At 53.4% G+C, this 24,316-nt stretch overlaps 1 protein-coding gene across 3 annotated transcripts in view; it reads right to left on the bottom strand.

Moving 5' to 3' along the window:
• Positions 1-5,530: 5,530 nt before the first annotated feature.
• The window catches only part of DAB2IP (DAB2 interacting protein), a 226,937-nt gene continuing 208,151 nt past the window's right edge, over positions 5,531-24,316 (bottom strand). For all 3 annotated transcript variants that reach the window (XM_011989482.1, XM_011989481.1, XM_011989483.1), the window contains 7 exons: positions 22,441-22,642; positions 20,327-20,505; positions 17,501-18,389; positions 16,568-16,720; positions 14,585-14,778; positions 9,527-9,614; positions 5,531-8,723 (listed from right to left, as the gene is read on the bottom strand). In XM_011989482.1, coding sequence (XP_011844872.1) covers positions 8,556-8,723; positions 9,527-9,614; positions 14,585-14,778; positions 16,568-16,720; positions 17,501-18,389; positions 20,327-20,505; positions 22,441-22,642 — 1,873 coding nt within the window. In that variant the 3' untranslated portion in view covers positions 5,531-8,555. The remainder of the gene's footprint in view (positions 8,724-9,526; positions 9,615-14,584; positions 14,779-16,567; positions 16,721-17,500; positions 18,390-20,326; positions 20,506-22,440; positions 22,643-24,316) is intronic.

Below are 24,316 nucleotides of genomic sequence, written 5' to 3' on the forward strand. Positions count from 1 at the left end.
TTTATGTTTTTGAGATGGAGTCTCGCTCTGTCACCCAGGCTGGAGTGCAGTGGCCGGATCTCAGCTCACTGCAAGCTCTGCCTCCCGGGTTTACGCCATTCTCCTGCCTCAGCCTCCCCAGTAGCTGGGACTACAGGCTAGTAGCCACCTCACCCGGTTAGTTTTTTTGTATTTTTTTTTAGTAGAGATGGTGTTTCACCGGGTTAGCCAGGATGGTCTCGATCTCCTGACTTCATGATCTGCCCGTCTCGGCCTCCCAAAGTGCTGGGATTATAGGCTTGAGCCACCGCGCCCAGCCACACACACATTATTTATATGTCAATAACTGTGCTAAGTAGAGGGTTGAAAAGCATTATTTCCAAATCCTTACAGAAGACCTCTCTATGGTAGATACTGTTATCCCCATTTTACAGAAGAGAAAACTGAGACTTAGAGGCTTTCCCAATTTGCCTAGGACTCTGTGGCTAATCAACAGCCATTAAGACTCAACATCCACATCCCCTTTTTCCCCAAGCTCAAGCTCTTACCGACACTCTACTCTCTCCTAATCCAGACCCGATTTTGCAAATATAGGTTAAAAACTAAACTAGAATCCTCCTGCAAATACAATTCTGTTATCAGCTTTTACACTTAATTATATTATTAGTATCTTTCAATGTCATTTATTATTCTTCCACAGATTTAATGGCAGCATAGTGTTTCATTATATGGGTATGTTTTATTTATTTTTAAACGGCTCCATATCAAAATGAGAAACAAAAACTGGTTGTAAAATATTCAAGCAATACTAAAGAATATAAAGTAGAAAATGTGAGTCCTCCTTCCCTATCCTGCTGAGCCCCACGACCCAGAGGAAATTGCCATGAACAGGGTAATGCATCTGCGTCCACATCGTTCTTCTATGTAATTTATTATATGTAATGTAATTTATGTATTTTTCCTTAAAGGAATGGGACATACTGATCTACTGCTTGCTTTTCACCCACAATGTATCATGAACATTGTTCCAGACCTATAAATACTTTTTAATGTGCAAGAATCAAGAAGTCACGCTTGGCTTTTGGCTGGAGCAATGGGGAGGAGAGTGGAGCAGTGTTTCAGGGTTGGTTCGGATTGGAAGACGAGAGGAGGAACAGGTTTAGGGGTCAGAAAAGTTAAGGGCTCCATTTCAGACATAACAAGTTTGATGCCTGTGAACTATCCAAGTGGGCATTAAGCCCTGTGAACCTGCAGCTTGGGGCGTGGTGGGGCTGGGTATAGAAATGGAGGAGTCAACAGAGAATGGATGGTATGTAAATCCATAGCAAAGGTTCCCTGCTGCCTTTAGTAAGGGCGTTATGTTTTCAATTCCCTCTAGTCTGCACCCCTCCTTGATGTCTCCCGACACTGGGTCTGGGTGTCATCTCAAGCAGGGCTGCTTCAGTCACTCATTTCCTGCCAGGCCACCAAGGCTTTGGGGTTTGTGACTATGGCATATTGTCAAGGAGTATTAAGAAAAAAAGCAACCCCAAAGTTGGAACTAAGGTAAGAGGAAGGCAGGCTGTCATTCCAGCATCCTACTGTGAGATATATATATATATATATATAATTTTTTTTTTTTTTTTTGCGATGGAGTCTCTCTCTGTCACCCAGGCTGGAGTACAGTGCAGTGGCATGATCTCATTGCAAATTTTGCCTCCTGGGTCCAAGTGATTCTTGTTCCTCAGACTCCTGAGGAGCTAGGACTACAGGTGTGCACCACCACGCCCGGCTAATTTTTGCACTTTTAGTAGAGACAGGGTTTCGCCATGTTGGCCAGGCTGGTCTCAAACTCTTGACCTTAGGTGATCCACCTGCCTCGGCCTCCCAAAGTGCTGGGATTACAGGCGGGAGCCACTGTGTCCTGCTAGTTGTGGATTATTTTTTTAAGGCTCATCTCTTCCCTGCATTGCCTCTGTTTCCTTTTACAGGCTGATTGAGTTGGCTTCTTCTTTTTACGCTGCAAGCTTTCCTCAACGGTCTGGGGAGTCTTCAACTGTCTGTGTTCTTCGTGTGTGTGTGTGTGTGTGCAGGGCATGTTGACTGGTGGGTGCCACCATGGGATGCTCAGACGGTGACTCAGGTGGGGGATATACCTGGGAGCTGGTTTTTCCAAAGAACGTTCCAATCAACTCCCTGAGGGCTGGACACATGGCCCTGGGCACTTTGGGAGCAGCGATGGGGCTGCGGGGGATGGAGAGGAACGTTATTGCTGGCAGCCCCACCCTCACAGAGCCCTCTGCTTTGCCTTGAGTCCCCAGGTCCAGAGTATACCTGGCTCCATTTCTCCAGAGACTAAATGTCCAGTCCCTTGCAAGGAGATGAGTGGGAAAGAGTAGTTTCCTGGCTGTGCGGAGGAGCGAGAGGAGGCTGGGCTCTGATCCCCATGTTTCTGGCCTAGTGTACCTCCCCCAACTCCTCCCCTGCCCCCCACCTGGAAACACACCGGGGGACCTCCCACTGCTGAGCCTCTGGGGGTTCCTTGGGACCTGATAAGCTCATTTCCGGTTGGTTTCTCCCTCTGCTCTGCTAAATTTGCCTTCACTCCTTCCTTCCTTCATCCCCTTCCATCTGCCAAAGTTTTCCAAGTTCTCTTATCTCCCAAATTAATTTTGTCCTTATAGAGGATAACCCTTTTATTTCTTTTCTGTCAGTATAGTGGTTTGCGGAGGAAAGGAGAGAAATGCATGTGGTCAATGTACCAATACTTCTGGTTCAATTAGAAGACAAATTTCTTTTTGAATCTATTGATTCAATATTTATTTTTTTAAACTTATTGATGGTAGTTTTTAAAAATTCAACATTTATTACCAATCTCTGGGTTTTGGGATTTTTCTTTGTTTTCGCTTCAAGACACAGAATGTAGCCCGAATTTGTTCTTTGGGTAACTTTCTAAGGTTTTCTTCATACCTCAGTATACAGTCAGCTTCGGGTAGTGTTCCAAATTATAATTGAAAAAAGGGTGTGCTCTCTCTAGGATAAGAACTTGATGCATCCCAGGTTACTAAACCTTATTAATTATTAAAATCCTCTTGGTTCTTATTTTTTTGCCTCCTTGATCTGTAATAAACTAATACTAGTAGTGTGTTAGTCTCAAATGCAATTGTTTCTGTCAATTTCTTCCTTTGCATTTCCAGCAGTTTGCTTTCTAGTTGATGCTGTTTTATCCACAAATAGAAGTTCATGCCTTTTGTGTCTTCATTATAAATTCCTGCTATCGGAAACAACTCAGAAAGTCAAATATGGCATTTCTGTCTTATAAATGGAAGCAAAATAATGCGTACACATGGAGTGTGAAATGGTAAGCACTGGAGCGTCAGAAGGGTGGAGAGGCGGAAGGGGGTTAGGTAATGAGAATTTACTTAATGGGCGAATGTACACTATTTGGGTGATGGATACACTAAAAGTCCAACTTCTGCCTCTATGCAATATATCCATGCAACAAAATTGCACCTGTACCCCTTACATTTATACAAGTATAAGAGTAAAATAAATGCCTCCTATCAACATCATTTTTTTTCTTTGTCCCATTCATTGCTGTCTCCTTGAGTTCTGTGTCCTTTATGAGCATCTCCCCAGCAAAGGGATGGCGGTCCCTGAGCCCAGGGACGGGACAGCAGTGCAGAAGCAATGGGGCGGTGGAGGAGCGTGAGGTCAAAGTCAGGTTTTGATGGGCGAGGGGAGAATGAGGATTGAGGCTGTGGAGATGGCAGGCCGCTGCAGGCAGTATACATTTAAGAAGCTTGGCTGAAGGAGAGAAAAGCAGACAGCCTGGAGCAAGTGGAGACCTAGCACTTTAAAATGCTGTGGGAGAGCAGGGTGTGGGCGGGGCAGGCTAGAGGTTGAGGCCACGGAGGCAGCAAAAGGCAGGGATGCAGGAACTGGCTACGGGCGGCCTTGGGAAGAAACAGGTTGCCTCCTCTCCTGCCGCTGCTGAGGGGTGGGGTAGCTATGCTGGTGGTCGGCCTGGGGAGACGGGGTGGCGGAGGGTCTCCCAGTGTGGGAGGAGGCAGGGCTCAGAGAAGGGCCAGTTGGCTGGCTAGGAGATCTGAAAAGAGGTACAAGTTTGGATTAATTGGGGTGGAGAATGAGAGGGAGGCCTAGCTGAGAATGGAGACGGGAACGGACCCACAGGGCAGTCAGAACTGGGGTGTTTTTCAGTTTTCTCCTGCAGTGCTTGGTGGCCTGGAGATTACGGCTGTTGGGTGGACCCAGGGCCGAAGTGGTCAAGGAATATTGTCAAGAGAGGGACTGAGGAGGGAGCCCACAGGGTCTAGGCTTGGTGGGGGAAGGCAGAGAGAACACATGGATTGGTGAGAAAAGGGGCCGGTCTACAGACCGGTGCTGATGTGGGGGATGAGCAGAGGCGGCTTGGCAGCTGTGCCCACTGTGAGCAGCATGGATGACACTTTCCTAGGAGGTCAGAGGTGATAGCAGCCCAGGGTGGGCCCAGGAGTGGCTGGCTCAAGCGGAGGGAAGGGGTCCTCACAGGAGACTAGAGATGGACAGCCTGAGAAGCCAGGGTGCTGGAGGGTGGGAGGTGAGACACAGGGGCCACTGGCGAGGGTGACGGTACAGCCCTGCTCCAGTGTGTGGCTCTGCTCTACTTGCTTCCAGCTGGCTGCAGGGGCAAGAACAGGGACAGGCCTGAGGCTTCTCTCTGGGGCCCAATCCCTGAATAGAGCCAGAGGCACCTGTCTAGGTGACAGACCCGGAGCTCCATCTGACTTTTTGACCAGAGGTATCCTTGCCCCCAGCAGAAGTTCGGCCCAGGCAGTGTCTGGTTCTGAGGGGTTTGGGCTAGGGCTGGGACTAGGACCTGTCCCTTGGAGCATCTGGAGTTACCGTGTGAAAGACCAGATCCTGGTATGCTGAAGACGCAGGGCAGGACCCAGGGCTGCAAGGTTCTCTGTACAGGTGCAGCTGAAGGGGCTTGGGGGCTGGTTACTTCCCAACAAGGGCCTGGGTTTAGCCTTTCAGGTGGGTCCATGTTGGGAAAGCCTGAGTCTGACTTTCAAGGTGTTGAAAGCTTGGAAATGTTTAGTTCAGCCCTGCCACGACTTGCTGGGACCTGGACCAACCTCTTCTCCCTGGTCTCTTCCCTCCCAGAGCCAGATGTCAGTGGATGCGAAAGCACTTAAATGCAGCGCCTGCCAAGAGCCAGTGTATGCTGCAGTGAAGGTGCTGGGGCCGCCCTATCTCCCAGGAGGTGGTGGGGCCAGCGAAGACTTTTCTTCCAAACATGTCAGAGTCAAGGGAGAGCCTTTAAGAGGACAACTGCTCTACTCCCTGGTGCAGAGACCCCCCAACTCAGAGGAGGAGGGGCGATCCCAGATCACCCAGTGAGCCAAGCTGGCCAGACCACCACCACTGGCTTTAGGGGTATCCCTTGCCCACGACTGCCACCAGAGTGAACCAGATGATGGGGTCCCCTTGATAAAGGCCAGTGTCCACTCCGGACTCAGGGTCACCCCTGTAACATCACACAGCTGAATGGAGACACGAGTCAGGCTTAAAATAGCTAAATAAATCTTTAATATTTCTAATTGCAAATGTACAGAAATTGCACAGCCACACAGAGTCTTAGAACACCAACAGCTTCCTCTGTACATTATTACATAGTTAAAAGTCGCAGCTGGAGGGAGGAGCTCCAGCCCAAACTCCAATGTTTGCATTTTTTCCTTTTCACATACTTACAAAAGAGGGGAGCTGGGACACGGTGTGGGGGCTGGGGGGCTTTGTGGCTGAGTGTGTAGAAAAGAGGGGCTGTTTCCCTGGACAGTCTGGCTCCCGCAGTTGTGCGGGGCGCAAGGGGAGGTGTACTTGGGGCAGATGCTCTGGGGGACCGGGGCGTGTGGAGCTGTAGCCTCGGTCCTCCACCCCCACTCTCTGGGCAGTTGGAAAGAGTCCTCACTGACAGGAGGTTTGGCAGTTTCCATCACCCAGAACATGGAAGTTAAGCAAAAAAGTCAGTCAGGCCTCTGTGCTAGCGGGGAGGGCGTGGCTTTTTCCAGCAGAGGCTGAGTCTCAGTGACCAGGGGGCCCCAGGGCTGTGTTTTTCCCCAGCAGGGACTGTCCTTCCCTCCAGGGCCTCTGGCAATCCCATCCCTGGCTGCAGGCAGGGCCCAGCTCCTGGGAACTCAGGTTCTCTGTGGCCCGGGCAGGAGCCCCTGTTGACTGGCCCAGTGAAAGCACCCCAGCAGCCGCTACCCAGACAGCAGCTGCAAAGCCAACACATCAATCCACAGGTAGGGAAAACAACCCCTGCAGACCTCAAGCCTCTTCCTCCTGCCCAATACTGTTCTCTAGATTCAGAAATAAAATAAAACCCTTGGGAGAGCAGCAGTCCCGGCCAGCCCTCGGCAGCACCAGGACCAAAGGATATGTACAACCATTAGGTGAGATAGTTACATTACAGTCAAACACCAAGAACATTTACAAAATCGGCAGACTTGCAATTAAGATAAAAATCTGTGAAGAGTCTGTACACTTTTACAGTTTTTGCACTAGGTAAATAAGGCTCTCGGCCTGAGAGCTCACCCACCCCTGCAAGGGCAGCTGGCACCGGCCACAGCGGGTGGCCTCCGAGCCCACCTGTCCAGGCCCTGGGAGCCTCCCCATATTGCTAAGGAGGCTCTGTCCGAGGTCACTCTACGAGGCAGCGGTGGGAGGGGGCTGGGGAGAGGAGGGCAGGGCTCACTGGGCAGTGGGAGGATGAGCTCGGAGCCAGGCCCTGCCTGTGTGGTCACCCTGGTCTCAGGCACGAAGGCGCATGGGTGGGGACAAGACAGGAGTGGGGCAGGAAGGGGTGGGGGCAGGGCCTCTGCTCCTGCCTCCCATCTTCCTGTGGTCTGTGACCCCTGGTGGCCCAGCCCTCCCTCCACCAGCATCTGTCTCTAGCCTAACTGAATTGTAGGTTACATCTAAGAGCCCCTTCCCAGAGCAGCTGCTGTCACCTGTCCCTGAGCTCAGGGTGGATGCAGTATGGCTCTGGGCCACCCCTCCAGCACATCCACCCTTCCGGTGGGGCCTCTGTGGCACATTCCAGCTGCAGGGGCAGCGGGGTGGTTCCTGCAGCTCACCCTGCCTTGGTTCTGCTGGCAAAGGCCCCACTTCCACCCTTGTTACCCAGGGCCCTTGCTCGGAATCTGCAGGGGCTGGGAACAGACAGGGGCCGAGAGAGACCCAAGCTCCTGCTCATCTGTCTTGAAAGTGGGGGAGGGGCAGATAAGCTACGGAACAGCCTAGAGCTGAGGAAAACCTGCCCCAGCTGTGGGGTGCGCCCCTCCCCTCTATGCAGCGCCTGGGTCCTTGGCCGGTGGCCTGGAAGGGTGAGGAGGAGGCCGGCTGCACACACGGGGCTGGGTGCAGGCTGCTGCTGTCTTGGAGAGGGAGCAAGTCTAACATCCTCCAGGGCCGCTATTTCCCATGCAGTGCGCACGCTCAACTTAAAAGGCCCCTGTGTTCCAGCAAGCGAGCAAGCGGGCTTTTGTTTCTAATGCATACTGTGAAAGGAAAAAAAATCACAGTTATCCACCTTCTCAGGGCCTGCAGGCGTTAGAATCTTTTTTTAAACCATCACTCAGAGGAAGGATCACCTTTTCTCTCAGGGTGAGCACCAGGTGGCACTCCCTACAGGGCCACTGTGCCCTGGGTGTGCTGGGCCCCAGGAGAAGGCAGATACAGTGCTCAGAGCCATCTGGCCAGATCCACCCAGATCTTTGGCTTCTGGGAGCCCTAGAGCATCAGCCTGGGCCTGTGTGGGAAGTGTGGGAAGCTGTGGGTCCTCCCCACAGGGATAAGAGCTCACAAGAAAAAGCCATGGCCCTCACTGGGTCTATCTGGCAATACAACTAAGGCAGGGAAGAAGGTGGCAGGTGGCGCTCTGGGGACAGGTTGAGGGGGTGAGTGGGTAGGAATCCTCAGTTCCTCACAGCCAGGAAGGTCCCAATAGGCCGCATGCAGTGGCAGGTGCTTCGGATGGAGACAGGCAGGGGACACTGACCTCCTGCCCTGTGTCCTCCTATCTTCCTGCCTGCCAACCAATCCACCAAGTGCCAGGTCCCACAGGACAGGGCTTGGCTGCCAGGGAGTCCTGGGCCCCCCAAGGAGGTGAGGGGAAGCCACAGGTATAGGCCCCTAGTCCTTGAACCCCCCCTCCAAGAAGCCCCCTCCCTGGCATGGATGTGGGGAACATGCACTCGGCCAGATCCAGGAGGACAAGGACACGCCACATTCAGGAACCAACAGACATGTTTTTGGCAGGCCCCCTGCTTCACCAGGCTGTCCCCACTCCCCAGCGTGCAGTCTCTTCTGCCCGTACCCCACAGGGAGCGGCTGGTGACCTCGCCTCATGCTGCTTCAGTCTCTGGCGGCTCCCTCTGTGGCCACCTCCTGGACAGCGGCGGGGAGGGGAGGCTCGGCCCCCTGACACCTGCGCTGGGGCTGCAACCGTGGGTGCCTCCCCAGGCCGAGACCCTGCCCTTGGCCACCACAGTCCCCCTCTCCTTGGGTAGCTTCCTCCCTCCTCAGGCAGGTTAACAATTGCTGCTGTTTCTGAACTCGCCGTTCTCAGTAATCTGCAATTTGGTGGGGTTGGTGGGGGAGATGCCGTTACGGGCTTGCATGCTGTACCTCTCTTTCAGCTGGGTCAGGGCACTCATGAGGCGGGCATTGGCGGCATCCAGCGAGGCAATGCGCTTCTCCTGTGGACAACGGGGGTGTGAGCGGGGGTCATGGGACAGGCTCCTTAGGGGCCTCCTTAGGGCCTTGTGTACCTACGACAAGCACTGGGATAGTAAGGAATGGGGTGGCCTAGAGATGAGGGGGGCGGGCAGGCTCTAGGCTGCGAACAGTTGGCAAGAGAAGGCGGGCAGAGGCCTCTGCAGCATCATGGACGCAGCCTCGCTGCCTGCTTATCATCCCAAATGGAGCAGCTCTGGTGCTATCTATGGGCTGCCTGAGGCCCCTGGGGCCGGCACCCTTGCTCACATGTGTCTGCGTGACACACCAGAGGTCACCGCTCCTGGTCTATGCAGTTTACAGTCTGAGCAAGGCCCAGCCTACTCCTGGGCGAGTAAAGGAAAGCAGTGCAGCCCTGAGTAAAGGAGGCTGGAGCCAGAGAGCCTTTCATGTCTCCCCTCAATGCAGCCTGGATGCCACAGCTGTGAACAAGAGTCCCTCTGCTCCCTCTGACCAGTCTGCCATCACTCCTAACCCCACCTCCCTCCTGGTAGCTTCCACTCTTTGGTCAGCAGTCCTGGTGAAAGACAATACCCACCAAGAGCCCCGGCAGGGGAGGAGCTGTCTCCCTCCTTTCACAGCCTGTCCCAGTGAGCTTGTGGCCCACTAAGACCACAGGTCTGACTTCTCAGGGCAGAGATTCTGGTTTCTTATTCCCCTCAGTGTCTGCAGTGAGGTATGACTGAGGATGGAGAGGCTCAAGTCACCCCCTCCTAATCCCAGGCCCTTTCACTCTTGTGGCTGACCAAAGGGCCAGAGCCCCCACCTGGGCATCAATGATCTTCTGTTTGGAGTCCACAGCTGCTTGCATCTCTGCATGGTCCTTCTTCAGTTCTTCCTCCACAGACATCAACCTATAGCCAGAGACAGGGACAGTCAGGCTGGCCCTGGAGGCAACAGAGGTGGGGAGGGTGTGGGAACAAGCCCATCAACCCCACGCAGAGCAGGGACACACTAGGAGACCCCCTCCTTGGGTCACAGACTTGCCTCCCATACTTGCCTGGGACAGAGACTTTCCAGCCGACTCCCAGCAACTGACACTGCTGGGCCTCCTTCCTTACCTCCACATCCCACACTTGCTGCTCCTAAAGCCCCAGAGGCCCCTAGGCTGCCCCCTTCCCGATGTTCTTCTAGGAGCCAAGATGGGTGGTAATGGGTGTTAGATCTTCCAAACCCCTAGAGCTAGGCAGGTGCTGGAACGATGAAGGCCCTGAAAGGCTCTAGAACTTTTTCCACCCTGCCCCTGCCATCTTCACAAACTTGTGCAGACTCTGCACTGGGCACTCGAGGTACCAAGATGAATGAACCCTAGTCCTTTCCCTCAAGGAATTCACAGGGCAGGAGGCATGAGTAACTAACTACACCCTGCATGGAGCAGCTGCTCTAGTGGAAAGCTCAGGTCCCTGGAACAAAGAGCAGAAAGCAGTGACTTTTCCTGGAGGGTGGGCTGGGAGGTGGCACATCGGTAGGAGACATCTGAAGGACCAGTGTGCAGGTAGGACAATGAGCAGAGGCTGGGGGACACCATCTGCAGAAGCTCAGTGGGCAGGAGGCTGGCTCTGTCCTGCTGCTCCCTCCCTGGGAGCCCCCCCGGCCCCACCTGGCTGGCTCCTGAGACACTCTCACTGCTGGGCACTCCCACCTTCCTACTCTCCTTTGGCTTTGGGATTCCACACTCTCTGGGTCTGCCTGTCTCAGATGCCTTGTCCTGTCTGCCCCTGGACATGGGGGTTCCACAGGGCTTTGGCCTCAGCATCCCTTCTCCTTGTTCCGCACACTCTTCTCAGATGAGCCCTCCACTCCCAAGGCTTCTCTCCATCCCTGCCCTCTTGACTCCTCCAGCCCAGAGCAGCCACCGCACCCTGGGCAAGCCCTTGGCCCACTCACAGCAGACACACAGGGAGCCACAGTGCCGGGCATGGGACTGTAATGGGGGCAGCAGGGCAGCAGTTCAGGGAGCACTAACCAGGAGGAGTGGTGGCAGGGGGGGACCCTCGGGGCAGGTTCCCCAGTACAGGAAGGTACCACTCTGAGGAAAGCTTGTGCTGGGGGTGGGGTGTGGGGAGGGTATTAGTTTTGTTAAGGAAAATTAGACTGGAAGGAGACTGTATTTACCCTCATCTTAAAAACAAATAGGGCCAGGCACATTGGCTCACGCCTATAATCTCAGCACTTTGGGAGGCCAAGGAGGGTGGATCACTTGAGGCTAGGAATTCAAGACCAGCCTGGGTAACATGGCGAGACCCCATCTCTTTATTAAAAACCAAACAAACAAACCAGAAATCTGGACATAATATAGGCAATGCAGTACAATAATTTCTAGGAGAACAGAAACCAACAAGGTGAGCCCAGTGAACGGCCTGGAAGCAGAGGGAAGGCAGAGTCAGCAGCCTCACTGACCTGAGGAGACAGGCAGGTCAGGAAGGTCAAAGTGTGGGACTTGCAGGGCAGACAGCTAGAGAGGAGCAAGAGGCAGAGAGAAACTCCACACAGCTCCCAAGTGGGGGTTCCCCTTGTGACTCTGACTGAATAATATCTGCATGCAGATGAGAAAATTACCAGGCTAGGCAAGAACCATCAGAAAGGAGAACACAAAACAATCCCAGAAGCAGTTCATGTTGTACCAGCAACAGTGGAGTGACGCACTAACACTGGGAATCACAGAGGACCGTGGAAGGAAACCCCCTCAGCAGCAGGGCCACGTTAGGCCAAGACTAAAGGCTCTGCAGGACGCAGCCTAACAAAACTTAAAAGGAAACCCCGAGAGGACTGAACAGATTCCAAGTAACCTCACTGTCTCCCAGAACAAAGCCCCCAGAAAGGATTTAAAGGGACACAAAAACATTCAGCACCTAACTGTAAGATTCACAATGCCTGGCATCCAACCAAAAATTACTAAGTATACAGAGAGAAGTAGAAAAACTCGTAAGCAGGTGGAAAATAAATCAGTAAAAACAGACTCAGATGTCACAGATGATAGAATTAGACAAGGACATGAAAACAACAAGGTATTATAAACACATTCTACATGTTTCAGAAAATAGAAGTAAAAGCACAATGAGAATTAAAACTGATGGAATTTAAAGCAAAATGGAAATTCTAAGAGGTGAAAAATATAATTATCTGCAGTGAAAAAATACTGGATCAGATTAATAGCAGGTTACACACTGAAGAAGAAATAATTAGCAAACTTGAAGACATAGTCATAGAAACTATCAAAGACAAAAAACAGAAGAAAAATGAAGAAGATAACACAGCATCAGTGATATACAGGACAATATGAGTCAGCCTAATGCACGTGTGCTAGGAATCCCAGACAAAGAAATGCGGGGAGGTGGGACTGCACACATACAACCCAAGACCCAAGAAACTAGAAGAAAACCACACCAATGAACATCATAATCAAACTACTGACAACCAGTGATTTAAAAAAAAAAGAAAAAAGTATCTTACAAACAGCCAGGGAAAACAGATACATAAAGTACAGAGGAACAAAGACAATGACAGACTCCCTGTCATTACAGCCTCAGGGTGAGGGCCAAATCTGGACCATTGCCTGTTTTTGTAAACAGCCATCTCACACAAATAGTTCTGCTACAACAGCAGAGCTGAACAGTTGCAATAGAGCCATATGGCCTACAAACCCTCAAATACTTTTGATCTGCTCCTTTGTAGAAAGTTTGCCAATCCCTGCCCTAGAGCAAAAAAGAGATATAGCTAATAAGTCAATAGGAGACAAAATGGAATCATAAAAAAATACTCAGTCCAAAAGAAGGCAGGAAAAAAAAGAATAGATGGTACAAATAGGAAACAAGGCAACAGATTTAAATATATCAGTAATTACATTAAATGTAAATGGTCAAAACAATCCAATTAAAAGGCAGAAACATTTAGACAAAAGCAAGACCCAACAGTATGGTGCCTGTAAAACAAACTCACTTCATGTATATAGATGAGTGTTATGCTCTGAATGTTTGTGTCACCCTCTAAATTCATACGTTGACACCTAACCCCCAAGGTGATTATCTTAATAGGTAGGGTTTTTGAGAGGTGATTACATCATATGGGCTTTGCCTTCAAAAATGGGATTAGTGCTTTTATATTATACAAGAAGCCCAAGGGAGCTTGTTCACACCCCCGACAATGTGAGAACACAGCAACAGGGCACTATAATATGAAGCAGAGAGTCCTCATTATACCCTGAATCTGCTGGCATTTTGATGTTAAGACTTCAGAACTGGGGACAATACATTTTCTGTTGTTTATAAATTACCCAGTCTAAGGTATCTTGTTATAGCAGCCTGAATGGACTAAGACAATGAGTTAAAGACACGAGGATGAAAAAAGCTATACCATACTAACACAAATCAAAAGGAAGTTGGGGTGGCTACATTAATAGCAGACAAGACAGATTTCATAGCAAAGAATATTCCAAGGGATAAAGAAGGTGATTTTATAATGACAGAGGTTAATTCAACAATAGTACATAAACAGCCTAAATGTGTATGCACCTAAAAATAGTTTCAGTGTATATAAAGCAAACACCAGTTGGAATGAAGGGAGAAAGAGAAAAGCCAGTAAGGATATGGAATACTTGAACACTATCTACCTAATTGGCACTTACATTAAGGAGGAAATATTCCAGGACTGGTTAGTAGAAACGAACGTGTTAAGCAAGTTTCTGAATTCAGAACATGCAAGTATCAGAGAATACAAACAATGTGGAGAAGGCAGTTAAATTGAAAAGCATTTCCATTCTTGGAAACAAACACAAGGTGAGCCAAGAGCAGAGCTGGCGATCAAGTGAACAGCAGGTTTCTAATCACCCTGGTTTCACTCATGTTAACTATTTTATAAAGAACAAAACTACAAGTAAATGAAACAAACAACAGTCAGGAACAGAGAAACAGGTCGTCTAAATAGGAGGAATCCGGGAAGGCCTTATGCCATGGACAAAGCATGGAGTGGAGGCCTTCCTGGCTCTTGCACACCTGCTTGGTCTGTCCAGCTGATGGGGTCTTAGACCAGGCCAATGCAAACAAGACACACTGTCTGTCCTCCTGTGCTTGGTATTAGAAGGAAGTAAACTCCACAACTGGGACCCTGGGGTTGACTGCACTCCCTGCCTGACACCAAGGTAGACATGCCCTACCCACAGGCAGAGACAGAGATGGAGGCGTCACCATGGGGCCTGACATAAGCCTTCAAAAAGATGAGAGTCAGCATTAAAACTTGCTGTTCCTCTGAAGCCCTTTCCCAGATAACCCAGGCTTAAAACTCAGGATATCAGACTGGCACCATCCCCCTCTCCCTCCCCACCCAAACCACTCCTCTTAACAGTTCCCAGCTCAGTAACTGGCACCTTGATACGCCCACACCCAGACACTCTTGGTAGGAATCTGGGGGCTATGCTGTGTCTTCCACCTTCACCTACTGTACGTAACTGATGCTCATTCCCACTTTTCTTACCCTGTATTTGGTTCTCACTGTCTTTCCTGGCACCCCCCAATCCAGCTTCTCAGCATCCCTGAGAGCGCTAAGATGGCATGGCTCCTTGTAGGGGCTCAGGCCCATCGGGAGCCAGCTGTCACTGGTCCAGCCTCATCCCCAGCTTTGTATTCTGCATGGGCTGCCCACCTTCTAGGCCACCTTCTGCCTCCAGGCCTGTGCTCACGTTGTTCCCACTGCCCAGCCACTCTCTTCCCTCCTCCTCTCCACACTCAGCTCATCCTTTGAGGAGGCTCTCCCACCAGGGGCCTCCTTGAAGGCAGCGATGGCTGCCCTGCCTGTGCCTGTGGCCGGGCCAGACAGGTGTGGGCCCCACCTGCTGATGATGCCCTTCATCTGGATGTCCTTGTCCTCCTGCTGCCGCCGCAGCCGCTCCTCTCCCTCCTCCAGCCGTGCCTGGTACTCCAGCACCAGCTTCTGCGTCGTCTCCTCCTGGCACTTGAACAGGGTCTCATACTCCTCCAGCTTCTTGGTGGAGATTCGCAGCTTGTCCTGCAGCACCGCCAGGTCCTACCAGGAGAGCAGCATCCACGGGCACAGCACCCAGGACACAGAGAGCACAGCTTCGTCAGCCCGAGTGGGAGGAAGGGTAGGAGGAGCCCCACTTGGAAGGCCCCAGTGGCTGTGACCTGCCCACTTCACATAGCAAAGAGATGCCCAAGGAGCCCAGCTGGTGGGGGCTGCAGCCAGACGTGTGCCTGTTCCCCACCAGGGGTTCTCCACTCCAAGCTCTCAGCCTGACCTGTATGGCTATGGCGGGGATGAAGACTCAAACCCAAATCCCAGGAGTAAGGGTGTAACTAGGGCTTTGAACTTTTTATGACAAAGGTTAAAGAACCCTTGGATATATGAAGGACGTGTGACAGCACCCTGAGAGGTGGGAGCTCTGCAGGAGGGGAAACTGAGGCCCAGACAAGGAGACCATGTCACATGAAGAGCGACTGACTAGCAGGGTAAGATCCCAGCTTCCCAGCCTCTGTTTGAATCTAAAGCCAGAGGGTGGCAGTGGCATGAGGAAATGGAGAGAGAGAGAATTGAAAGGCAGGTGGTCCAGGCTCTGGATCTGCCTCAGTCCAGCACAGACCCCAACCATCAGGAAGGAACAGGGATGTGGACGAGGCTGGGAAGCGGCGTGGCTGCACAGAGGAGCCAGGTGCTCTGTGCTGAGCAAGGAAAGGCCAACGCCAGGATCGCGAGGGGCCAGATGCCATGAGGACACAGGGATGCAAAGAGCCTGGAGTGAGGCCAGGCCTCCTCGCTCCCCAGCCAAACTCTGGCTCTGAGAGCACTGTGTCCCCTGTCCCCTGGTCCCCTTCACGTAACTATGGTGAAAGCAGGTGGATGTAGTGGACCAGGGATGGTGGTGGCGGCAGGATGCAGCATGGAGATGGGCCTCGCCTGAGGCCAGGGAGAAGTTCTGCCATTCTAACCCCAATACCCTTGCTCGAGAGGCTGCCACAGGCTTTCCTGGGGCCCGGAGGGGCGAGAGCATCCAGAGGGGAGTGGAGAAGCGCCTGCCGATCTGGGGCCTGCGCTGGTTCCTCCGTCTACATGGACTGCAGCTGGCAGTAGGAGACAAAAACTACCCCCCGATCCAGAGCAACTGCCACAGCTGGAAGGCTTGGGAGACCAACAAAGCATCCCCCTGCCCCAGCAGATGCTAGATGTGTGTGGCAGAGTGAGATTTTGATTTTCAGAATAGGTTCTTTTCCCAGGAGTGAGGAAGAAAACATCTCAATGGTAGCCTGACCCCACCCCCAATGCTGGTAACTGCTGTTTCTTTCCCAGGCCCTGGTGGAGACCAGAGTGGTGAAGACCCAGGCTGTGGGCAGGCACAAGCCCCGGAGGCCAGGCTGGGGTGGCTCTCCCAGTCATCCTGGGGACCCATGCCTCTGCCTCCTCAGGTACTAGGCTCCCTCAGGGGGGCTCTATATGTCTCTTGGGCACCCTCAGCCCCTCAGCCCCTCAACCCCCAGGTCCTCAGGAAGCTCAGCTGCCTCAGTTGCCCCAGGCTAAGGAGCCTTCCCAGAGGTCCCAGGAGTCTATATCTAAGACAATTCCCTTGTGATTCCAATCTGTAGATGGGAAGCCTCAGGTCTAAGCTGCTAATCCATCCCTCTTGTTACTTTTCTTCCAGACCCCACTGACTGCTATCCTCACAGGGAACAGGGGCTCAGAGGGGACAAGCCCTTCACAAGGACACAAGCACCCACTGCTGGGGGACCTGGGGGAGAGACTCCTACCAGCTGCTCCAGGAGGCAGCCCCGCCCTGCCCCGAGCTGCCAGGGTCCAGCTTTACCTTTTCTGCTTGGCTGAGCTCGTCCTTACTCCTTAGCCTATCCCTGTGGGGGGGGTCTGGGCCCAGGCCCTCGTCTTCTAACAACTGCGCGTTCATGGTCAAGAGCCAAGCGGCTGTGCGGTCCAGGGCATTGGGGCTCACGGGTGAAGGGCCCTACAACGAAACACAGCTGTGAGGGGCTGGAGGGAGGCGGAGGGCAAGCAGGAAGGGCATTAGTGGCCCAGGTGAGCCACAAGGACAAGCAGCTCTGGGACATGGTGGGGAGGGAAGGGTCCTCCAGCTGACTGAGCGCCTACAGAGGCAGTCCCCACCCAGGAACTCTGTCTCTCAGACAGTAGCCGAAGGCAGAGCCGACAGGTGCCAGGTGGCCTCCTGAGCAGCACCCTCTGCTGCCAAGGGGACAGAGAGTGACCCTGCCACTGGGGGCACCGGGGCAGGCTGAGCTGGGAGGAGGACAGGGCCAGGCTGGGCTGTCAGCCCAAGGCACCTCCACTCCAGACACCGCCTGCAGCCTTTGGGTGACAGGGCCATCCATGCTCCAGGTGGTTGTGCCTGAAGGTCTGTCCAGCCTGTGAAAACATTTTGGGAGGGGAGTGTGGGGCCAGAGTAGGGCAGGATGACTCCTACTTTGGGTGAGGGCTTCGACAGGCTTGGAACTGAAGATGAATGCACTCTTTCTCTCTGACCCCAGCCTGCCCCTAGGGGCACTGACAGAAGGGCCTGGAGTTCCCCAAGGCTACAGTGTCCCTGGTTCACAGGATTCAGGAAGAAGCCAGGGGGAGGGGGTGGTGGTGCATGTGGCAGGCTAGTGGGATGGGATGGCAGCTGGGTGAGGGAGGAGGTGAAATGACTGAGAGGAGGAGGATGGTATGGGGTATGACAGCCCAGCTGGGCCCAAGTGCCCAGCCCTGCCCTCTGACTAGTGGCACTGACCTGCTTGTGCACTGACCGTGGCTTCAGTTCTGGGCTGTCCCCCTTGGAGGAAGAGGACTGCTGCCTCAGGCGGGTACTGGGGCCTGCCCAATCAGGTGAGGCTGATGCCAGGGTTCCGCTTGAGGGTCTTGGGTACTGCAGGGTGCCCAGCAAGTTGGGGGGCGTCCGGCCGCGGGGGGCAGGAGGTGGCGGTGGGGGTGGGGGCGGAGGCTGGTCGATCCTCCTCTGGGGGCCAGCACTGTTCTGCCGTGGCACCGTGGGCTGCCCGCCTTTTTCAGTCAGTGACATCTGTCGCCGTGCCAGCTCACCGGGCCGCCGAGCCAGCTCCTCCGCGGCAGTGCTGAAACTTCCCAGCTTGGCAGCGGCCGCCAATTCCTCGCTGTTGCTGTGTGAGCTCAGGGAGCTGTGGCCCTCAGAGCCTGAGTCGCCAAGGCCGCGGGGTGACAGCGGCAGGCCAGCCGCCATCTGGTACACAGGGTTCTGGAAGGAGAGCGGTGCCAACAGCTGGGGCCGGCCTGGCGCGCCCTCGGAGGTGCCTGGTGTGGTTGGTGTCTGGCCTGCCCGCCGCACCGTGGCCAGCCCTGCCAGGCTCACTGGGGTTGCCCGGGCTGGCCACCCAGCCACCAGCTGAGCTGCAGGGGCCTGCCCATCTGTGGGGAGGACATCGGGGCCCGCTGGGGAGCCTGCCTCCCCATCCAGCGCACGGGCATCCTGGAGGTCCACCATGGAGAGGCTCTTGCCACCGTTGGCCATCTGAAGATCAGGCTCGTTGGCTTCCGAGTAACTCGAGCTGCGGGCAGGTGAGGGCTGGACCCCGGAGGACCTTGTGACAAAAAACAAGTCCTTGTTTTCGGGGGTTGGAGACGGTAACCGGGTGAAATCTATCAGACTGCAGGGAGACAAGCACACACAGGGAAAGAAGGGGAAAAGAAGAACTGTGAGTGCAGCCAAGGCGGGTCCAAACCGACAGCACCCACCAACCTGCCGGGGCCTGGCAGCCCAAGCCAGCGCTGGGGAGATGGATGCGCTCGGGTAACAGGAGTGGGAGAATCCGGGGACCAGAGGCTGAGGCGGCTGCTCCTGCACAGAACCTCTTCTTTAGGGGCCAGCACTGCACATTTCAGGCCGCGCTGCCTGGAAGACCCCTTCCCTGTTCAGCTGCATCTTGGGACAATGGGTACTGGGGCCTGGCTTGCTCTGGAAAACTCCTCCTCAGCTAAGCCCTAAGCCACAACTCAGTGGCTCTCTGCTATCCACGGATCCTGCATTGAGAACTCCAACTTCAGAGTCACTGGGTTCCCTCTGCCTCTTCCCTCTTGTTCCTAATCAGACTGGTAACTGAAGTGGGGGCCCGGTGAAACCTCCTCTTGCCCAGCCTCCTGCTGCCGCTCCCTTGTTTGACTGGCAGGCGGGGGCTGGAGTTCCTGGCAAAAACAAGGAATGAGAGCAGGCTCCATGGAGAGCATGACTCGGTGGGAGGGCTGCACTTGCCCTGGCCTCCTCCTCACTCTACGCTTTTCTCTGGCCTCTCCCTGGCCCCTCCCCAGAAGCTAGCTCCTTTGGAAGAAAGCATAACTGTGGTGGGGGCCGGGGGGGCTTTGGAGAGAAGAACGTGGGTGGGGGGAACTGAAGGCAGCAAGGACTTGGGGGGGTTGATATGGCTTGGAATGCGGAATGGGTTGGCTTAGCCTCAGATGGCAAGGAAGCGCCACTCCCTGAGATGGGCAGCAGCAGCCACTCGGGGCTGCAATGCTCATCGGCCTGGGAGAGCTGGCTAAAGCAGCAGATGAGCCAGGAAAGATGGAGAGCAGTGGGAACCTGGCTGCCCAGGTCACACGCCAGGTCAGTCTTTTCAGAACTCACGGGCCTGGCTGCCTCTCAGCCGCTCAAGGGCTGTCCACCGCACCCTCCACTTCAAACTCTTGGCCTGTGACTCTGCTTGGCTTCGCTTGGCACATTCACCGAACAGACCCAATGCAAGACTCAGCGGACCTGCATCTCTGGCCCCTCCTAGGCTCCCCTAACCCCAGGTTCTTGATCTCAGCAGGTTCTTGATCTCAGCACCCTCCCCTGCTTAAAAGCCTGCCCTGCCACTGCCTCAGGGAGACCATACTCCCAACTCTGCTGCTGCAGCCACGGCCTCACATGCTGGGGTAAGAGGGATCCCCGGTGGGAGAGGGGAGAGTAGGGGTGCAGCAGAAATGCTTCACCATGAACTGAAAGAAATGTCCCTATTTTGACTTAAACAAGAACGTTTTGCCTTCCAATCTGCCTTGTGTGTGTCTTACTTAGGCAAAGCAGACCCCAGGACTGGGTCTCAGCAACACTTTATGTTTTCTGGGGTTCCCAGCCTCCAAGCCTGGCAGAGCCACCGAACTCCTATTGAAAACACACCCAGGTAAACACCACTTCTGAAGATTCTGACTCAGGCTCAGGAAATACCAGGAACATGTGTATTTTTAACAAATACCAGGGGATCTGGAAATGCTGGGGGTTATTTGAGACAATTACTCTTTGACACATCATGTCTTTGCTTGTCCCTCTACCTAGAATGCCTTTTCCACCAATGGAAATGATACTTTTCTTAAAACATTAAAAAAGAAAAGAAAAGAAAAGAAAAAAACTATAGCATCATCTCCTCTAGGAAGGCTTCCCTGATTATTCCCAAATGGAGGTTCACCACTTAGGACCTGTACAACTCAAGTCTTGCCAGGTTTGTTTTATAAACACTAGGTAGGCATTCTCTTTCCTCATCTGAGATTACAGGTGGGCTGTGCCTAGTCTGCACACGCACCCACCACACCCAACATGCCTGGCAGCTCTTACCCGGAAAGATCATTCTCGATCACCATCTTCTGCAGCCCAGCTGAGATGCTGCTGCTGCCAGAGCCTGGTGTGGAGGCCAGGTCGTTGGTCCCTGGCAGCTGCCCACTACCTGGGGTGCTCAGCGCTGTGTGGACGTCCCTCAGGATCCGAGGCAGGGGTCCCAGTTTGGACACTATGCTCTGCAAAGGCACAGCAAGAGGCAGGTGTGACCTCCTGGGACCACACAGGTATGCTGTATGTGCTGCAGCCACTGTGGCTGAAAACCACCGCGGAGCCTGTCAGAAGTGCAGATCCCCACCTGCCACCAGTCAGAGCTGCTGAGTCTGGGAGGGGGGTGAGCCCAGATATCGGTAAATCTACGTTTTTAACCAGCTCCCAGATATTTCTGGGGCAGGAGTAGGAGGCCCACAGGGGGAGATGCTGACCTAGTGCAAGCCTCTCCTTCAGTTTGCCCTGCCCTGGTGCCTCCGCAGAGAGGAAAGCACACATGGAATCCCAGCATTTCCACACCTCCACCTCTCCATCCAGAGGCTTCTGTGACAGCCCCTCTCACATCACCTACTCCATGGGATGGGCTGGGGCCTGACCCACTTTGGCACCTGAGCACCAGTGGAGATGGTCCAGGCACCCCCAGGTGCTGGTCAGGCAGAAGGCAGAGCCTGAACCCATCTGAACCTTGCTGGCACGCTTTAGAGGACTTGAGGGGCAGAGGATTCTAGGCTACGGGGACACTGCCTTCACCTGTTTATGCACAAGCTTCCACAGAGGTCTCTGTGAGAAAACAAAGTGTGAAAACTCATGCAGGCAATAGAGCACACAATTGAGAGGCAAACAGTTGTGTTTCAAATCCCTGTTGCACCCTATCACCAGTGTGACAATACCAATCACCTTCCATTCTTCCCGCCTGGTTGTGCAGATACGTGGACAGCACAGGGGGAAGGTAAGTGGTGGCAGTGACAGTGACTGGTGTTGGCTGCAGCGCAGGGACCGGAACCAGTGGAAAGGAGGGTCTCGGCCCTCATTTCCATTTCTCCCTCCTGTGTCTCTCACAGCCAAAGGCAAGTGGATACAAACGAGCAAAAATGATGGCCTTTGATTGCAACAGCACCTATTTCTAGTGAAAAGTCAGGACTAACCTAAGTGTCCATCAACAGGGCACTGGTGAAATAAACAGCATTCATATGATGCAGTCATTGAAAAGCCCCTGGTGGTGGTGCAGACTGCACTGACAAGCAAAGAGGCCCACAATAGAGTGGTAAGAAACGCACACAGCAGCATACACAGTACGTTCTCGCTTTAAAACAAACTGAAAAAGGGAAAGAGCTCTATGTGTGTGCGCCTGCATGTTTGTGCGTGCTTACACATGCACAGATCGCGTCCAGGAGGCTGCATACCAGTGCTCTGAGCGGTCACCTCTAGGGAATGGGACCAGGAGGCATGAAGGGCCTTCCAGGCCAGTTTCAGCACCTTACAAAAGTAAGGTGGTCCCTTGGAGCCCTAGAAAGCAACAGATATTTGGGAAGAAGTTCCTGGTAGACCCAGCCCTTAAGTCCAAGAACTAATTGCTCACTATGTGGGCTGAGGCTGGGGGTCAGTGAAGTCTCAGGCTAGGGAGGGCTCACTTCAGGTGACTGCAGCAGTGTCAGAGGTGTCTAGGGAGTAACCTTGTCAACAGATGGTCAAGTGCAATCCTAGAAAGGTTTCCAACTTCCTGCTGGACAAGTGGAGGTACAGGGTCTTGAGTCATCTTCTTCATACAGGTGAATTCACGATCCAATTTTATTTCTCACATGCTCTGGCAGGCAGCACAGTGGCACTTGTCCACTAAAGGCTGAGTGCATGCGGAACGCCCCAGCCCTAGTACCCAGAGTGGGGCTGCCTTGGCAGATACTGCTGAGTGAACACAGCATTTGCCCACAGAGAAAATGGGGCCCACAGATCCCCAGTGTGTTCTGACAGGACCTGGCCTGGAGCCCTGGGCTCCTGGTATGTAGTTAGCTCCTGATCATGCCACATGGGCAAATTCTCTGCCCTCCATGGTTACTCTGGAAGGGGGAACACTAAAAGACCGATGGTAGCTTTTGGCCCCACCTCCGCCCCACAGCCACAGGCACCTGCTCCAGCTGGCTGATGGCCTCCCAGAGCAGTGAGTGCAGGCTGGAGAGCTCACGGCCCAAGTCGATGTAGCCCTCGAAGCCAGCTGTGTTGGAGAGGGTCTCGGGGTTGGAGATCTCCAACAGGAAGCGCTGCATGTTGGTCCACTCATGCTCTAGGAACTGGTTCATGAAGGACATGTACTCCTCCTTGCTGCCGAATCTGGAGAGAGGGTAGCTGGGTGAGCACTCTGGGCCCAGGCAGGCCCTGCCCAGGAACTCCCTCCACTGGGACACCATCACCCGCTTTCCCCACTGTGGCTGGCTCCTACCCCACTCACTCCCCAAGTCAGCTGAATATGCTCTGACCGAGGTCACCAGGGCCCTCCTTGCTCATGGTAACAGTGACCCTTTTCTGAACCTTTTATCTCAGGACCTGGAATGTTCTGTGTCCCCCATACACTGCCTGTTAACAGTGTCCTTCTGCTTTTCCTCCAAGTTTCACTGTCCTGGTATGCAGATGATGCTCAACCCAGGTCTCCCAATGAGCTTTCAGACATGTATTAATATATGTGCAGGCACCTCCCCTGGGAGTCCCTCCTACTTAGCCTGGCCACGTGTGAAGTCATCACCATCACCCAAACCCATGCCCTCCTCCTGAGTTCCCTACCCTAAGTGGAGACCCCACTACCCATACAGATACCTGAGCCAGAACCTCTGGCAGTTGTCAACTCCTCCCTCTTCCTCGTTCCCAAATGGCATGGCCTGCTGATTTTGCCTTCTAATAACCCCTAACCTTGTCCCTTGTAGCCACTGCCTCCTGTACCCCCTCCCCTCCCTGCCAATTTTCTGCCATTGTTGCTAGAACCACAGCTATGCTCTCCTTTCAGGTCTTCTGGCTACCATCCTGCTCCCTGCAACCCATCTGCCCACTGCTGTCAGGGTGAGCTTTTCAGGGTCCAGAACAGAGGAAGGCCATCCTCTCTCTTGTTTAAAACTCTCTGGTGGCTCCCACAGCCCTGTCTGGCCTTCAGGTCCTTGCTGTCCTCTTAGGTCTCATTGCCAGCTTCTCCTGACCTGGCATATAGCACATGGCCCTCCTTGGGATGTCCGGCCGCTGCTCCTCTTCCTTGAGATAATGAACGCCTCACCCTGACATGCAGTTGGGGGATCTTGTCACCCTGGAGGCTTTCCTGTCTCCTCTCCCAACAAGCTGAGAGCCCTTCTAAGAGGCTCATGTGTGTCTGTCACTGCTCCCCTGCTTATTCCACACATCTCCCTGGCTGAAGTACTGAGCGCTACCAGGGCTGATTCATCTTGGTGCCGTCGGAGCCCAGTACATAGAGACCCCCAGGATGGGGCTCAATCCATGCTTTGAGAATGAACAGCAGTGAGATGACCCAGCCCTTCTACTTCTGCCCACTTGCTCTAAGGATGCAGCCGAAAACACCAATAGTGCTTTATCAGCAAAGAAAGACATCCTGACAGCATGACACCAGGACAGTGGTGCCCAACCCAAGTGTCCAAGCACAGGGAATGGGTTAAGGAAATACGGGCCAGTTCCCCTTGGAGGAATATTAGTCATTTATTTCAAAACAGGGCTTAATGAATGCTAAGGGATATGTGAGAATCCTTATAATAATACATTAATTCAAAAAAGCAAAAGGAAAAAAAAAAGTCTCATGTTGCCACCTTTAAAAATCAAGAAACATATCAAAATGACATATACCTTGAGTAGAAGGATAGTGTGTGGAGATTTTATTTTTTAAAAAGTGGGAAGGAGAGGGACTGAGGATGACAGGGACAAAACCAGGGCCTGTTTATGGTCTCTGCCCAGCTTGGGGGCAGAAACACCCCCAGGGCTTGCCCTGTGGATGCCAGCCCCGCCCACTCTGCC

Source organism: Mandrillus leucophaeus, unplaced genomic scaffold (genome assembly GCF_000951045.1).
Source record: "Mandrillus leucophaeus isolate KB7577 unplaced genomic scaffold, Mleu.le_1.0 Scaffold354, whole genome shotgun sequence".
Classification (NCBI taxonomy): domain Eukaryota; kingdom Metazoa; phylum Chordata; class Mammalia; order Primates; family Cercopithecidae; genus Mandrillus; species Mandrillus leucophaeus.